Source organism: Diadema antillarum, unplaced genomic scaffold (assembly GCF_040938485.1).
Source record: "Diadema antillarum isolate AM-2024a unplaced genomic scaffold, OU_Dant_1.0 seq00000985_RagTag, whole genome shotgun sequence".
NCBI classification, from domain to species: Eukaryota; Metazoa; Echinodermata; class Echinoidea; order Diadematoida; family Diadematidae; genus Diadema; species Diadema antillarum.
In genome coordinates this window covers 110,761-128,884 of record NW_027271825.1, presented here as the reverse complement: position 1 = coordinate 128,884, position 18,124 = coordinate 110,761, and the positions used below count along the sequence as shown (strand labels likewise).

The following is an 18,124-nucleotide window of genomic DNA, read 5'->3' as shown; positions in this document are numbered from 1 at the left end:
TTCCCACTGTTTGCCGTTTCGTGTATGCATTCAATTTCCACTGGGAAAAAAAAACCCACAAAAACAAGGAATTCAACGAATGCTTTCATAAAGTCAGCTCTCTCACTTCAAGGCGCAGGGAAAAGAAAATTCAGGAAGGCACTCCTTTAACGGTACGGCATTGACCTTCAATATTCCACATTCAAAAGGTGAGATTACAATCACGAATAGATGCTCGAGCCGATAAATAAATCCTTTGTTACAAAGGACAAAGTATGACGCATTTCAACTTGCTATCAGCACTTGCAAAGATGTGGTTGATGGAAGGGAAATATTCTACGCACTGCTAGCTCTGATCACACTTATGAATTCAAATCAAAAGAATATCATATACATGATGGCACATTCACGCATAGGCACATACATATCCAGAGTCACACACACACACACACACACACCATAATATATATATATATATATATAATATATGTGTGTGTGTGTGTGTGGTGTGTGTGTGTGTATTATCTATCTATCTATATATATATATATATATGTATATATATTATATGTATATATGTATTATATATATATATATTATATATATTATATATATATATTGTGTGTGTGTGTGTGATAATTGTATCTCTTGAATTCTGCTTGTTTCTCTCGTTTAACTAAATAATCTAATTATATTATGGATTCATACATTACTTATTTTGTATCAGACAAATTTCATGCAAGCAGGGATATAAACACATATCTCCATTTATATATTTTGTATATTGTGTTTGGCGGGGGGAGGAGTTGCGAGCGATACGCTAAGAAAGAAAATATACAAATGAGTGAATGAAAATACAAATGTATTCTGTACAGATCACTGCATTAGAAGTCTATTTATTTTAACACTGATCCTCTGCCACGCGAAAGAACTAGCGGCGCCTGTAAATTGGTGTTTTGATTAAGCTCTTTGTTGTTGTTGTTTTTTTTTTCATGCTTTTTATGCCGTCCCATTGAAAAGTGCGAAGCGGAGTGTATGATGAATGCTGTTAGGGCGAAAACACTACACACAACACACGCCTGATATCGCTTCGTCTTACGCCCATGAGCGACACACAGGCATCCCTGTAGGCCAGAACTTTACATAATGTATTTGGCGGGCTCAGGTTTACACAAATTTAGGTTGCATCTGAGCCAAATGTTCTGCTAGTGCCCCACTTTTTTTAACGCACGTTAGTCTGTGCAAGCATAGCAGTTCAAAGAATACAATGAGAAGACAAAAAACTCATGATAAATTTGAGTTTTTTTATACGCAACAACGACTCTCAAAAATCTAACTATGGTTTCTACCTGCTGCGCTGAGTCTGACATTATTTTGTCACGATGTATGTTCTGAGAATATTGTGTTTAGTTTTGTTTTTTCAGCAGTGCTGTTGTCATTCGAGAATAATAATCTTTATAAGCGAAAATACATGCACACATAATGATACGCTATAATGTATGCATGCAGACGTATCTGTGTGCATATGCGTTTGGGTATTCGTGCATGAGTCTAAAATAATATTTTGTAAGTAGGCCTATGCATTAGCAGAGATCACTTTACAACAAAAATGTGTTAATCACCAATGATCAAAGCAATCAATACTTTCATGACAATGATTCTAATTATTTTCTGAATGAGACATCGGCCTTCCAACCATCTTCATTAAGCCCTCATCCACAATATCACACTGACTCTCTTATTCATTAACTGAAATAAAGATTGATAAATGCAAATTTCTAATATTATCATTGACAATCGTTATAATAGTAATTCTGAAGGCCCATGACATGCAGTGTACTTCCCGGTGGCAACGATTAAGTTTACAACGGTTATAGGATTACTGACGAAGACAGCAAGCTTTTTCAGTTATGTCATCCTATATTTTCTAGAGGAAAATGAAATCAGTTAAGCACACCTAATTCATTCGATATGATTATGACTTCAATAGTACAAACCTTCAATTCAAACGTTTCGAACGTTTACACTTACTTAAGCTGATTTTATAATGCTGTGAAACTGGAAAAATAGAAACCAAAGAAAAACCCTGCGTAATTTGATTCAAGAGGTGAGTTATAAAGCACTTTATGAATTATGATCTCTATTTTGATCCCTGGATTTGATGAAAGGGAAGAATAAATCAAATCAAAGCCAAAAAAAAATGCATTGTACCAAGCACATCACACAGGTTGTATTTGAACAGGTAGGAGAGTGCGAGACATAGCAGCGAGGGCACTTGGGCAGAAAGCAAAATAGATTATGTCAGCATTGAAGAAGGGACAGTGTGCATCCTATCATTGTACTCTAGGTAAGATATGACTAGTGGGAGGGGTACAAGTCTTCCCTGCTTAGTCTACTCCCGAAGACCTTTCTTCCAATAGTCGTGATAGTATTGGAGTGATCTGGAGAACACAATAGTTTGATCTTTGAGTTGGAGTAAATTTTAGTTATGGTTAAAAGTCATGATGAGTTCACTCGGGCTTCTTAAGGGAAACAAAGTTACAGAGTTACGGACTCAAATTGTCTAATTGACAAATTGAAATGTTTATTCTTATTTAAAAAGAAAGACGAAACTTAAGGAATTATAGAATGTAGAAATTACACATCAGAATCGCATGTGCAAGTTACAAAAACGATAATACTATCGTCTCACAAGCATCCCATCTCTTGAAACACAATAATGTTGCTTCTTTCCCACTATCTAATCTCTCTATAAAAATGCTACTTGTGGTAGGAATGCTTACATATTACAACACTAGGTGACGGATATGATATATTCTACTTGATTTCATCTCGTCAAAATTAGGATAGTTAGTGAAGATTTGTCAGAGAGACACATGAGGCCATAACACCTTATCTAATTATCTAATAATTGTCCTAATTTAACTATGTGACTGTTTCAGCTTTACTATTCTTGGGGTATGAGTTTTCTTCAATATTTCATTCATCTCCATCTGTATAAATGAAATTTGTATAATCTCTTGTTTTCATCACTACTCTTTCAAGGAATTATAATCAAACGATCAAATTTACTATCTTTCTCTCTTTTTTCTGTCCCATTTTAATTAAGCTATAGCCATACTGCTGCTTCGATTGTACTCTGTTTGTGAAAATGAACTGAACTTCACGTGAGGATTTTTTATTTAATCTTTAGAAAGCTGCAGCATGATGGGGTTCAGTCTATTGTTATTGCAATATCGCAGGGGGAAATCCCAAGAAAGCACATCTTTCGTGAGATTAATCTGCTATTCGCTAAACGATGGTGTTGCCTCGGTAAAACGTTTTCAGCATTCTCTCATGTTTGGTCACCACACTGATGTGGCAGGTGTATTCCTGTCCAAAGCGAGGAGGAGGGCTGAATGAACTTCCCACGGAAACGTTTGACGGTAAGATTGCCTCTTCGTCCGCACTTTGTTTACCGCGCCTCAGTTGCCCGCTCAAAATTAATTGGCGCGTGATGACTACGATTCAACGATCGACATCGAATCACGAGCAAGGAGAAAAAAAGGAAAAGAAGAGAAGGAAGGGAAAATCGAACTCACCCTGCTATGAATGAAGTCTGCGTACTGCACGACAGCGTCACAACTCTCCGAGTCAGCCAGGTTGAAGACGAGAAGTGGAAGGGTTGCCGGGGTGATGAACATGTGAAGGCATCTTTGACAAACCTATTTGGTAGAAAGACAGAGTTGCAGAAAGAGTGATAGACGGAGATAGATAGATAGATAGAAAAAGAGAGAGAGAGAGAGAGAGAGAGAGAGACACTCACACACAAACACACACAAAACAAACACCATATAGAGGAAAAAAGATAGTTGAATCCAAGGTTTCTCTGTGTGACGTTGGCTGTGATGAACGGCATTGCTTTAGAACTTACTGTACAATAATGAGCAAACAGTGATACCTTAAAGAGTAATAGAACACAGTATTAGAACAGCGTCAAGGACGGAAAATGTTTGTCGATTTCTATCAATGCATTTTAGACACACGCCTATTTCACAAGAACAGAATTGTTTGAAAGATGTATTATCGATGAAGGTGCCACACCCTCTTCTAATGATGCTACTTCATCTTCCAGAAGGTCAGGTAACCATGGTAACCTTAGTCATTTATACACATTACACACGAATATTACAAACAAGTATACTGCTCTGTGTTCCGGCTTCTTGCTATCTCATAACAATGTTATTCCACACTCAGGTTCGTATCATTTTCTAATATTTTGCAGCCATTCCTTTACAAAGCGAGTTGACAGAATCTAAATATACAGAGACGGATGATGAGAAAACGGACATAAAAAAACAGTTATAAGCGAAGACTTTGAAATGATGTTCCATTCACATTCCTTGCAATTTCCTGTAAACATGAAAATAAGCGAATTCCACGTGACAACATTCTCTTCATGTTAAGACAAGATGTGTCAAACCTGAAAAAGTTCGCAACAATGGTACACACATATATTTGTAAAACGGCGATGTCTTTAATAATGACATCATTCGAATAAAATCGATAGAAGATAGTCTATTTCTCTCCCGCCCTTTACCATCCTTTTCACTCTTTTATTTTTGATACTAGACAATACCATCGCATAGACATCAAAATGAGAATCATATTGTTTTCAAACTAAATATCCAGTGTTTCTGTATCTTGTTGCATTTTCATCTTCAATAATCAATATTATTTCCCTTCATACGCTTAAATAGACCTTCAAATTATTTCCCAGATATTATAAATGGGAGGTGTAGCATCCTTCGGTTTATACGAAGTGACTTATTCACAGGGGCATTTTGTATGCCAGAAGAAAAAAAAAATCGCTTCATCTCTGATTTCATCCCATCGGAACGGATAAGAAGCATGGCAACTGAGTACAAGATATGTCACTATTTGTTCAGGGGGTATCAATGGCGTGTTGAATGTGCTTAACGGTCGGTCTATCCAAAATGTTGGCAAACACTTTACCGTAGGACGGATTTATCGCCGAAGCGTATAAGAAGACGTGTATCCTTAAATTTTCCCGCAAAGGAACTCCGGGACGCCAAGATTCTACCACGTGTCAGCAGATTAAAAGGAATAACTGTCTATGGTAATATCTGTCCATTTTTCTTTATTTTTGAGAGATTCCAACACCATTTAATCATACCCTTGTGCGAATAATAAAAAGAAAAGTTATTACATATCACTTGACGTTAATTAAAGACTTGATTGAGGGGTTTTGCTATGATCAGTTGTGAATGAGCAAGTCCAACGTATACAGTTCATTCTTGGTTTATCAGTAAGATAGTGGTTGCGGTTAAGCATATTCCAAATAGTAAACAGACGACACTGACTTAATGGATAGTTGCTACGTTACGGATGCCACTCGGAGTTTAATTGGTCTGGTCCTGGGTGTTGTTGTGTTGTTAGTGGGCGTGTACAAGGATGTAACAAAGGCGAATGACGCAATAAATCATACACAGAATGTATACGCTAATATCCACCTGAAGTACTACAGGTCGGTAAATATTTCTATGTTATGCATAATGTACAGTCATGATGCATAATATCGTTTGTTGAGAATGAGAAGGGCTTTAAGTTGTCTCGAACACTGTGGGTTTAGTGGCAACTTAACTCCCTTATCTAACTGTATGAATGGTTTGCTATCTAGAAATTACTCTTTCCTCAGCATATAGGAAGAGGTCCATATTCAAATTATCTTTTACCTTCGGAACAACGAACAAGCATGTATTCATATCTATAATACTGAAAAAAAAACTTAATTGATATTGGATACCGCTGCCCTGATGTTAGATAGGAAACAATCCGGGGTGTATTCTCCAAAAAAAAGAGGAATTCTTCTTTTTTTTCAAGCCGGTTACTTTATTGTTTGTCGTAGGATTGCTGCAATCAAAACGAATATGTCTGCCGGTTTTACAGTAGCTATTTTCTGAGAGACTGCAATAATGTTTCTTCGGTTTTATTTTTCCTTAGCAGGCAATTTAGTTTACTCCCTATACTGAAGAAATTTAACATTTATCTGATCTCTACATCCAGAATAGTGTCCACTTTCGCTCTCCTCATGTAAACATTGTTAAACGAGAGGAAACTGATTACATCAGTTGTCTATTTGGAATGACGTGTAGTCACGGTAAAACCCACATCGACACGGTGGGGGAAAGAGTACATCACTGTCTTTTAACGTAAGCTTTCAAGGAAAGAAAGGTCATTTGCTTAACACCCTGTAATCGGCGAGCTAGGTAACGGCAGAAGAAAAACACGAATCAATTTGGAATGGAGCCAGAACAGCCCTGATGACAGTTAAAGCATACTACACATGGTATCGACTATATACAAAATTCGAATGAGCCACTTTCCGGAGTTCGTCATAATTAGGACACAACCACCCTGAACATGCTGCTGTTGTTGTTTCCATAGTTTAGGTGGTTGCTTACAACACAGAGACCGATCATTGCCATTGTGTTACATTATGCCTTATGCCCATTCATTATTTTATTTACATATTGATACAATAAATATATGCATGCAAGCCTTTATTCAAGTAGGTACATTGATGTATTACATAGTTGCTGATGATTCTTGGGCCGAAACAGACTGTTCAGCGAAGTCACTTTTGAATCAACATGATCAACTCTTCCCCGCACATCAATTTTTGTACTAAATGAGCTCCTTATATTATTGAACACTTTTATATGCGTATAGAGAAAGACCATTTTCCTTCTTCTTCTTTTTTGCATACAAAATTGATATCTTGAATCACCCTACAGCAATTCTCTCTTTCAAGGAGAGATACATTTCCCAAGACGGAGTTCTCTGAAAAGAAATAGTAACATTTTCCCACTCAACAAGTAAGTTGGGGATGCAAGAAAGAATTTTTTAAGCTTGTTGATGCCTTAAAAGCCATTATAGTATTGAACCTTTTTTGCTGACGTGTCGGAGAAAAAAATATATATCGTATTTTCTTTACTCATGTAACGAGGTAAAATTTCTTGTCAAGACCGCTCCAACAAGATGTTATTAATCATGAAATGAAAACCGGAAAAACAAAGAAATCTTTTCAATCTTTTGCAGACTCTTAAAATGTATATCAATCTCTTCTACCACAGGTGACCTTTATATCTAATCTTTAGTCTCAAAGTTTCTTTGTTACATTATACGATGACTGCTTGATTAGACACCAATGAATTATACAAACTTTAATAAAAGATACTTTCTTTGGAGTCACATAAAACAGGGTTTCATTTTCTAGCCACGTCTTTGTCTGTTTTCACAGCATTGTTCTCTCTGCTGTATTAGTAAAATCACCCCCAAGCTGAATGTACATCTTATGAAGGAAACCACTTCCAGGCATACTGATTTATTTTATTTTCTCACTGATTGTTGTACTTGTGTACTAGTATTTCTCTCGTCTTCTACAATTTCTCATTCTGCTGCTGCCGCCCGAACACTGATTAAATCTTTGCCCTCTCTTCAGGAGGGAGAAGGAAAAAGAAGGTCCTTTTACGATCTTATCTTGTCTTGCCTTGTGACAAGGGATGTCTAAAGCTTCTCAGTTTTTAATCCGAATGATTACTCTCCTTCAACAAACTGAGAAACTACCTGCTCCGGTGATGACTTCGAGGGCCTTTTTTTTTATCATGGCCACAAGATGGGAGTGAAAATAAAAAGACCATCTCTGGCAATGAGGGTTTCAAACTGTTTCAGACGTCAATGTTATTCCCGTTTGTTCTAATAACGGTATATAATTACCATAATTTTCGATGATGAGGTCAAAGGAAATGACAATTTCGAAGACATTCGAGAATCTACATCTTGCTTTGTTTTACGCCAACATTAACGTTATTACAAATATCTTTTTAACCATGTCGTCTGTAATTGAACCTCTCTAGATCTTTCAAGGAAGCAAACCTGAGAAGAAATGATCATCGCAGAAAAATTGTTTGACAGACAAAGTTCATTTTGAATGAGGTTGTTTATTCACGGGGGTGGGTGGGTGGGGAGGTGAGCTTCGTGTTAATGTCGACGAACGGTTACTTCAATCTTTGGAGAAATGAAATCAGTTCCAAATAAAGATGTTTTATCTCGTTTAATAATCCCGTTCAATCGCAACCAAATAGCTAGTATTGTTAAAGCAGTCGAAGGGGAAACAAATGTGTACCAATTACGTGTTATGATGTACAATGATCGGTTAATAACCATGCTCTTTTGACTGTGTATAAATAACTTGAAAAATAGTCGTACACTGATCGTGGAAGTGCTGTAAATACACACTTACAAATATGATCATAAGTAGAAATGCATGTATATGTGTGCGTGTGTGTGTGTGTGTGTGTGTGTGTCTGAGTGTGTGTTATGTGTATGCATGAACACATAGGCGTTTAAAAATGTTGAAATTAACACAGTTTGGTTGATATTTACCGGTCTCCCAGAGAGGTCCCACACTTCCACCGCTAGACTTCTTTCCCCAGCCGTCAGCTTACGATCCAGCAAGGTGTCTTAGGAAGAAAATGAGAGAAAGATATATCACTTGTGCCAGAAAGCAGCAAAAACATGAAACAATATGCTTCGCAAATCTTGCCCGATAAGCCTCTATATGCGGATTTACCACAGAATTGTTGCACACACATTTCAATCATACACAAACACGCTTTACACACAAGCACTCAATATGTACTATGTTAAAAGGGCTACATTGTGCTATGAACAAAGCAATCAATGCCAATGAATTAACCAATGAATAATTGAATAAATAGATGAATTAATTAATTGATAAAGATATTAAGATATATAGATAGATGTTCAAAGATAGATATGTATGTGCATGAATACATCTATGTAGGTTATGATTTCATCTATATGACTGTAATTTGTGTTGAGACAAACAAATATTCATTGCATTCATTTCCAAAATGACATCATTGTATCAAAACTTTTAAGTGCTATTGAGTGTCTTTATACGCTTTGCCTCATAATCATACAAGTTTTGTTGAAATATCATAAGTCAATGGTATTTGGCTGTGACACCTGAAAAGAGGACTTTGAAGTCATCGTTTAAGAAATGGTGCATTTCAGAATAGATCGATTCACGGCGGCGACCCTCATAATGCCCGTTGCCGGCGGCGATCTAAGGACAGCGGACACTCTCTCTCCTTTCCTGTGCTTAATTAAAAGACATCGCTCAGAATCGATTGTAGGTAAACATTGTCCCACCTCACCCTCCTCCTCTCCTCGAATGGTGAAGTAAATTGTACCAATGATGTCATCATTTCTCAAATACTCAAAGGCGTGCGTGACCTCGTTTACCGTGTTGTATTAAAGTCAATTAACTCTCTATACACATGGATCGAGATATTGCAATTGTGGGTGTATACTGTGTGTTGCTGTCATAAATGTGTATACAAGTGTGCCGTGTATATGTGTTTAATGGTGAGTGCGGCGTTTACAGCTTGTAGGCTGACGAAATAAAAGAATAGAACGGTGGTGTGCCCATCATTACACGAGACAATGTAGTAAAACTAACTTTGTTCACTGTAGTTCTTCGCGTATGTTTAGAAGTGGATGTGTAAAAGGATGAAATAACATAAGCACAACAGTAGCAAGTTGAAATGAATCATCATAAGAGATTGAATGACAATGGTTACAGTAATGTTAACATGAACCAGTAATGACTACGGAAAATGACGATGAGTTGGGTTTTATAACCAGCTCACTGATACGACAAACGAATCAGTATATTGATCAATCATATACCAAGCGGTTATGTGCTGACTTGGGGCTTTAGTACATCTATGTCTACGGTAGACCAAAGGGAGTGTGACGATAGTGCAAAGGATGTGGCGTCTCTGAAATTAAATACTGTTGCTGCCAATGATAACCATATCAAAGAAAAGATTGACCGAAAAACAAGTAAGAAAATGTTGAAGCATTGGTAACAGCAATGTTTATGTGATGATGGTAATAATGATAACACTGATGATAATCAAAGCAGCAACATCAAAAATTGATATGGCAAAAAAAAAAAATACAAACTTGATTAACGCCAGCACAAACTTGAATGCTTAGTAGTTTACCATTGCTGGTTCCCCGGAACGGCCACCAGATTGTCATCTCCATCCCATCGGTGGGTGTGTCCACCCTCTGAGCCACGCCCGAGCACATAGATTTCACAAGGCTGCTCTTCCCGCCGCTGCCTGGCCCGAACACCATCATCCGCAGACGATAGCCGAGATTCCTCTCACAGAAGTAATCCACCAATCCATCGACCTCGCGTTCGATGATCTCCTGCGGCGGCGAACTCAACTCCTTGCACATGTGGACTTCGATTTTCCTGAGCTTACCGAGGCTGATGATGGAACTGGGCACGCAAGTCAGACCCGTGCGACTGAAGTTTAGAGTTTGGAGCTGGAAGCAGCCGTGGGCGAGAGCTGTTAGCGCCTCATCAGTAATTTGCAGGCAATGTTCCACGTTAATTGATTCCAGAGAGAGGCAGAAGCGAGCCAGACTGCGGATTCCTGCATCTGTAACGCGAATGCAATGTCCTACCTCCAAGCCAAGCAAATCTCGCCGTTTTTCCGCCAGATACGCCAAACCTTTGTCGGAAATACTAGTCCTGTTTAAGGCTAAGTGTTTTAGTTTTGTACAATTAGCGGCGAGCGCATAAAGGCCATCATCGCTAATGGCCTCACATTCGCTGAAATTGACCGTGTTTAAACTCGCGCAATACTGTTTGCTCAGGGACCGAAGTCCGTTGTCCGTTATTCGCGCGAAACTGATGAAACTTGCCACCTCAAGAGCAGCTTTGCAGTGCTCGGTCAAGGCGTCCACGGCATTGTCTACCAACTTCCACTCGACACCATCTCCCCTGGCGAAGGTCACCGATTTCAAGTTCTTGCAGTTGGTACCTAGAAGAACCAAGGCCGTGCGGTCGAGTCTCGGACACGATTCGAAACGAACGTGCTGCAAATCACGGCACCGTTCGGAGAGGATTGCCACCGCATTGTTTGTAAACTCCGGGATACTCGTCACGCGAAGACTCATTAACCGCGGGTTGAGAATGGCGACCAAATCCCTGATTGCATCCTCGTTGACGCACGCGCAGTGCTCGAACTCCACGCGAAGAATTGAGGGCTTTGCCCGAAGCGTTTCCTAGGTGAGGAAAAAACGACAAAACATACACAGGGAGCAATTAGAACGCAGATTAAGGACACTTATGCGACGCATGATACGCCATGTCATATTGGGAATTAAAATCGCCCACAATGACTAATCTTTCCAATTTATTTTCGCAGTCCCAACACTGATGTGACGTCAAGATTGGTTAATGGACGCTATATCATCGTGATAATACTTCATATGCTTGATTGTCCATTAGCTCGTGACGTTGATCACTAATGTCCCTCATTATCTCATTTCTGACGGTGTGAATTTTGAGATGAACGCCCATTTTTGAAAGTGGTTACGGTTTCAATAATACCATCGTACATTCACGTGAGGCATATATATTTTTGAAGCCATTGCATTCTTGTGTCATTCATTTATCTTTTCATATCATCGTCATCCTCCTTGGTCGAATCATATTTTCGATTTTTTTTTCTATTTCGTTAAGATGATGATTTACGTTTTTATGCAATTTTCTTCAATGTAAAGTTTTGCACGTAGCTAATATAATTATATTTACGATTTGAATTTAACATGAAGTGTCACAGGAGGCTCGGAGCGACTCTTAGAATCAGGATAAAAGCAATGGAACAGATTCGGTGAAATCTTCACCAAAATCCATCATAAAACCGGATAGTTACACAATTCTAAAGTAAAAAGCCTTTTCAGAAAGGTCTCAAGGTTCCATTCTCTATGATAAAAGGCTCCATTTCCCAAACACCCTCGAAAATCCCTTCTGTATTACACATTTGTTCTGGCTCGCTTTCCCATTCCCACGATGTACAACCTTGAAATGTATATTAATTCTTTTGCTTGTTTGTTTTACATGTATATTAATATTTAAACATTACTGGGGCTCCTATTTATAAGCACTGCTTCTCCTGGGGTTCCCACCATCAAGTTTAATTGTTTCTGCTTTGTTTTTGTTTACTTTTTATATAATTATGTATCTTTGTGTATCTTTCTTATTGTATACTCGTAAATTGATGGTGAATAAAACTAAACTGAAACTGAACTGAACTGTTGGGTTCCATGTCCCTATTATCACTAGTGCTATTCAGGTCAAAATTGATGTCCCAGTCAATGTCAGTGTCCCTGTATTTGTTTCTGTTGTTGCCTCTGTCTCTGTCTCTGTCTCTCTCTTTGTCCTTACCTCGGTTTTTCTGTTCTATTTACCATGATACTGCATATTATGAGATGTAATATCATTCGTGTTGAGGGGCATATACTCATCACAAGTTCTGGTGCTTCTAGAGATGTGTCTCCAGTATTTTCAAATCGATCGCATGGTACTTGTACTTATATAAATTGCTCGATATATTAATGTCATTGAGCCAACTAAATATACAAATCGGATGAAGAAATGACTCTATCACCTCACAACTCTCGCTTTGAGGTACAAACCCCTCTCTTTGAAAGTCATCATTGCTAAGTTTTTACAACTCAACAATAATTTGATACGGAGCAAGCATTCTACTCTTGTTGATTTAATTGTAAACAAGATATATCATGTAGGCTTGTATGAAGGTCCTGTTTCTTTGTGTATTTCTGTTTTTCTTCTTCTTCTTTACTATAAGCATAAGTGAAAGTCACCTAGATTATGGACTGACTTTGCACTTAGGGAATATGAATTTGCATACAAGAGAATTGTTGGATCTACTGGAGGACGCTGAGCAATTTCGTTGAAAGCTATTTGTAATTGAGAAATTGAATAGATGACATTATTATGAGCAGATTATTTGCCATAAATCTCAAAATTGTTTTGCAATGTGATAGATAAAAGATTACTCAAGGTTAATAGAGTCAAACCTTCGGGGTAACCGTTAATCATTGTCAGACCCATATGTTGCATTTCCCTACAAAACTGATGCAAGTTACTTAAAAAATGATCACTCATTATTCTAATTGTGAAACACGAATAAACGTTTGGCTCACAAAGATTCCATTGTTTTTGCATAGAAGTTTGAATGTAATTGATAACCACTGCGGTGCTGTATTTTGGTGAAATGGTGCTATAGTGATGACACATCTTGTTGTGAAGAGCAGCCTAGTTTGGAGCCCGTTAAAGAAAATGATAATGACTTAAACAGTACATGTATCTTCAGTCTAAAGAATGGCTACGATGCCAAGAATAATGTACTGGTGTTATTCATAAACGGTTCAAGTTTGTGTTACAAAACAGAAACATCACAAAGTCTTTTATACGTGATGAAGTCATAGGAAGAAAGTGACATTTTATATTTGTGTAAATAACACAGTAGATAGGGATTGTAGTAGTTTGTCTAGGGTGCAGTATACTCAATGTTATTGCTATCGTTAATTTTAGCTTCATCTCACCGGAAATGAACTTGAGAAAAATGTGCCGTATACAGGGAAAATTGGCGTATACTAGCAATAGCTTTTATCAAGGACAGCTTTACACTATAGAATTATCAAAGGTTCCTTAGGGGACATATATGTCTGAGCTTGGGGGTAAAACTCTATTACTGTATGAACTGTAATATTACATTATGCTGTTATGTCCCTTCTGTAATGACAAGGTCTTATAAAACATTCCACATGAACAACCGCGAAACAGATATTTCAACGAAATGCACATACAAGCATTGATAACGCTTGGATTGGCATACAATGGCGGGGGAGAACGCGCTATACCCTTACAAGGGCTACACTTGACTGAATCTTATTATAGATGGATGCAGATGGTATAAGCCGTATACAATCCCTCGCCGACAGGTGGATTGCAAAGTGTAGAGACAGCCTATTATTACAAATCCAACGCGAACGATGAAAAATAATTACCGTTCGTCCTTTACATTTGTGGCTAAATTTGTCACAACTCACATCCACGTCTAAAAGATACATGGCATGATACACGGGGACGCAAGTCACAAAAACACCTGTTTTAGTTGCAAACGTCAGCAGCTTCATAAAGGAATAAGCAGAGTAATAGAATCCTTCAAAATCCTTTGCTTTGTCTGACCCAATGCCAAAGCAGAAGGATCGATTCTTATCATGCTATTTTGTTCAATATTTTTCCATCATGGTCAGAATTGCTATACATGGGGCACCCTTAAGGAACCTCAGGCAGGCTTTATAGTTGCCACTGAGCACAGATGAAGTTATTCTTAACGTTCGAATAATTACCATGGCAAATAATTCGTTTCAGTTGTTAATCGACCAAAGCTGGCACTTCATTCACTTTTGAGTTTAATAATTTTAACTGTGTTTAGTGGGGAAAAAGTGCTATTGGATATAACATTTCATTTGAATTGAATAGAATGGAATAGTAATTATCACGTTAAAAACGTGGTGTTCGTTAGTGTGTTTCCTTCTTAAGGTTAAGAATTAAATTACGTCAGTTCGTTTAAGTTCCCACACAATAAAAACTCTGAGAAACGTTTCAAATGATATCAGTCAATACGTTTTGACTTCATCACCTTTTCCATCACGCAGCCTATAGTGCATAACACATAATCTACTGTGGAATGTCTAAAATCTGGATTATTATTTGTGTTTGATGCAACTACTTTGACATGATTTAATGCCTAAGTAAGACTCTTATATATTTTTATTCTAGTTTTGTTTTTCTATAACGTATAAATATATGCCGCCTATTTTTGTAGGCCTGTATGGTTCTGAATGGGATTACCCATAATAATAATTATATTCTCACAAGAAAACATTAAATGACGCCACTGGCCGGTGTACCACTCATGGGTGGGGATAATTGTTGAAAGGAGGTGTGATGCATCCTGTAAGATCTAAGAAGCATGCAGCTACCATCCCATTTGAACGAATATCAACTCACGACAAGGGGGAGATGGGTATATCCTTAGTAAAGGGCCTCACCCATTATGGCGTGTCACATGATATACTGCCATCGGCCTAATGGCACTCCCCCGGCACGGAGATGCCACCATTTCCTGAACAGGTGCACCTATGGAGAGGTGATTGCGCGCACAGGGCGTAAGTTGCTAGCATCCTTTTCTCTAGTTTTGTCCTGCATGTATGCATGCTTTACGTTTGACAATGCTTTGTGTAATCATGCTACATCTGGAATATAATTTGGCTTCGGTGTTTGTGGTCATTATGATACTATGCTAGTCATGATAATCAAAGAGGCATCCTTATAATTCAACTTTCACAATTGTGTTAATCAAAGAAACGCTAATCACTCTCTTCAATCGGTTTCATAATAATAACAATTATCGTAATTATCATCACTGACACTTCTATCATCTTCCTCCAAGAATGACACTACTTTTTTCAGTTTTGCACTTTTAAAACGTGTTTTACATTGCATATTATTACAATGTTCCGTGAGTAAACAAATGCCTATGTTTTGCTTCTATATGTTATCAATGTTTACGTATTGTCTTGCTTCTTCGCTGATAGAACGTAATGTTTACAAGTTGCAAGTTAAGTTACATTTTATGCACATAGTAAACATGTATGTGTGTCATGCATAGTCTATACATTGTGGAATTATCGAAAGGAAAAAGTGTGAAAGCGAGTGTGTTGTATTTTCGGAGATAGGTTAGGACTTCATCTTAAACAACCCATTTCCCCATGTAGCACATGATAAGATAATGTGGTATCAGCAGAAAAAAATCATATACGATATAGTACCACCTAAAATATAAGGCCTACTTGCATGCAAAACACTTCATATTAGCAGAAATTGATTGCGTTGATAGTAATCTGCGCATTAATTGACAAGGAAGAATGAAGGCACTCTTACAAAATTCTCTTCGAGTTCTCTATTTTCTTAAAAACGTTTCCAGACCAAGACCATGCTATCATAACTTCAGCTTTATCTTGATGTCGTCACAGTACTTTACAGATCGATAATGGAACATTTTCATATCTCAAGAAGACAGCAGGTCCCATTTCATAAAGGATGCTAGGATAGCAACTCTTGCTGGAACGTCAACTTCCCATATCAACATGCCAATTAGGGCGCTGGATTCTTGTCATTACCATGACAACTGACATTCCAGCAAGAGTTGCAATCATGTCAATTCTTCTTCTTTTTTTTCAATGAAATGGGGCCCAGAAGCGTCAGCCGTCTGCATTGTGAAGTCATTAGTTCCTATAGTTTTCCGCTAATTAGGCTTGTGCCCTCCACTCTTCCTGTCACTGCCTGCTACGGACATTATATCCAATCTTGGGTCAAGTGGACAAAATAAGGAAGAGAGTAACGTCTTCTTAACAGAAACGACATAACACATTATGATTGAAATGTTTTCATGATTTAATAGTCGCAATTTGACTCATACTTATGATATTCGTAATTCGCTAGTGTTTCAACAGTGGTATTAAGGTTAGATTTATATGATAATAATGACTATAATGGTATTGATATCATATATCGCAAAGATATGATTATTTATTTACTGCGTAGTTGTGATCTAATGATCTCAATACATAATCCTTATTATGAAAAATTAATGTGGCATGATGCTATACAAGTGTTCCACATAAATGTATGTAAAGATTTATGCATTAAATGAAGGGAGTAGCTTCGAATTAATTTACATAGTTATCGTGCGGAGAGTTAAGGATGATCACATTTTTTAGATGGAAAAAGAGGAGTTCTAATTAGATGCCCTGCGAAACCATATAGTAATGTTGCGATATGTATATCTGATTGTTCCTCCAGTCAAAGTTGAATTGCTTCAAGTATAATTATATACATTATATATAAGTGCGTGCAAACAAAGAGAGGGGAAATGTTTTGATAGAAATATTGCAGTGGATATGATACGACATAATCCCGAAAGAATAGAATAGATGCAATATGATTGATGATTGAAGGGTGATACAACTTTTTATGAAATAATGAGCAGTGTATGCTACTGAAAAAGAACGTATTACGTTCCTTACTTTTATATCGTGAAGAGTCGTCGCTCTGGAGAAAACCGTCCCGTCGTCCTGGGAAGCTGTATTCATGATTCTATTTTCCAGATGACTCGTAAATCAGAAAATGAGTGTCAAAAGTCCAACATTCCACCACTGCGACCCATTTTCAGTCTGTTTCAGAAGTTCCTTGTCGTCAAGATACATGATTTAGTGCTTTGGCGCCAGAAAATGTCAATATCAAAACATTTCTTCTTTTTTTCCTCAAAGACAATGCACTATAACTAAAATGTGAGAACCCGAAGATGCTCTCATAAATGTTAAGAGGAAATTGATGGCATTCCGAATAAATCCCCCAAAATATGCCGGAATGCGGCACAGGCAGATCTTGACGAATCAACAGTGACGACCCGACTGCATACTATCCGAAATAATGCGCCTGGGAAGATCCAATATCGCCGTAGAAACGAGAGGAGATACACAGGCGAGGATGAAAAGCAAGGCACATCAGAATTGTCACCGGCGGATCGCTCAAGCCACCTGCAACCCTTCTTTCCCGTCGTGCGCTCTGCAGCAAAAGAGACGCCCATTCATGCAAACTGGAACACGGGTAGCTACGTGTCAGATGTGAGTGAGGGCGCCGCTTATTGGGACATAATGTCAACAGACTTAAAGGGGGTGACACTTAGTATGCACTCCATATATCATAAGCATACTGATTGTGTAGAAATTGACTATGAAAAGATGCCAAGTGTACACTGCAGTATTGACTTTGCGCTTTTCAGAATATGTTATGTTATGATTTACAATTGAGAATTTTGCGATTTTAAAGGGATCGTACAGTTTTGGTTGAGACATAATTTCAGGTTTCTAACATTTTTTGGTGAGATAATGAGAAACTTCTTATGAAATATGAAAGAGCATGTAATTCTATGAGGAATTCAACGTCTATTTGATGAAAATTGGTTTTGAAATGGCTGAGATATCCAAAAAAAGGGCGATTTTAATAAAGTGTGGGACCCACACTTTATTACGATCGCTTTGTTTTACTTTGTTTTTGGATGTTTCATTCATTCCAAACCCGATTTTCATCAAATA

The 18,124-nt window shown here is 37.7% G+C and overlaps 1 protein-coding gene across 1 annotated transcript; it reads right to left on the bottom strand.

Annotated features, from left to right (window-relative positions):
* Positions 1–3,558: 3,558 nt before the first annotated feature.
* On the bottom strand, positions 3,559–17,126 carry LOC139742208 (uncharacterized; the record flags this gene model as incomplete). The annotated part of the gene is made up of 4 exons (XM_071652783.1): positions 17,054–17,126; positions 10,078–11,152; positions 8,426–8,502; positions 3,559–3,681 (listed from the first exon to the last, which is right to left on the bottom strand). Coding segments are annotated over exons 1-4 (1,341 nt in total), but the record flags the coding sequence as incomplete, so codon positions are not given.
* Between the last annotated feature and the right edge of the window lie 998 nt (positions 17,127–18,124).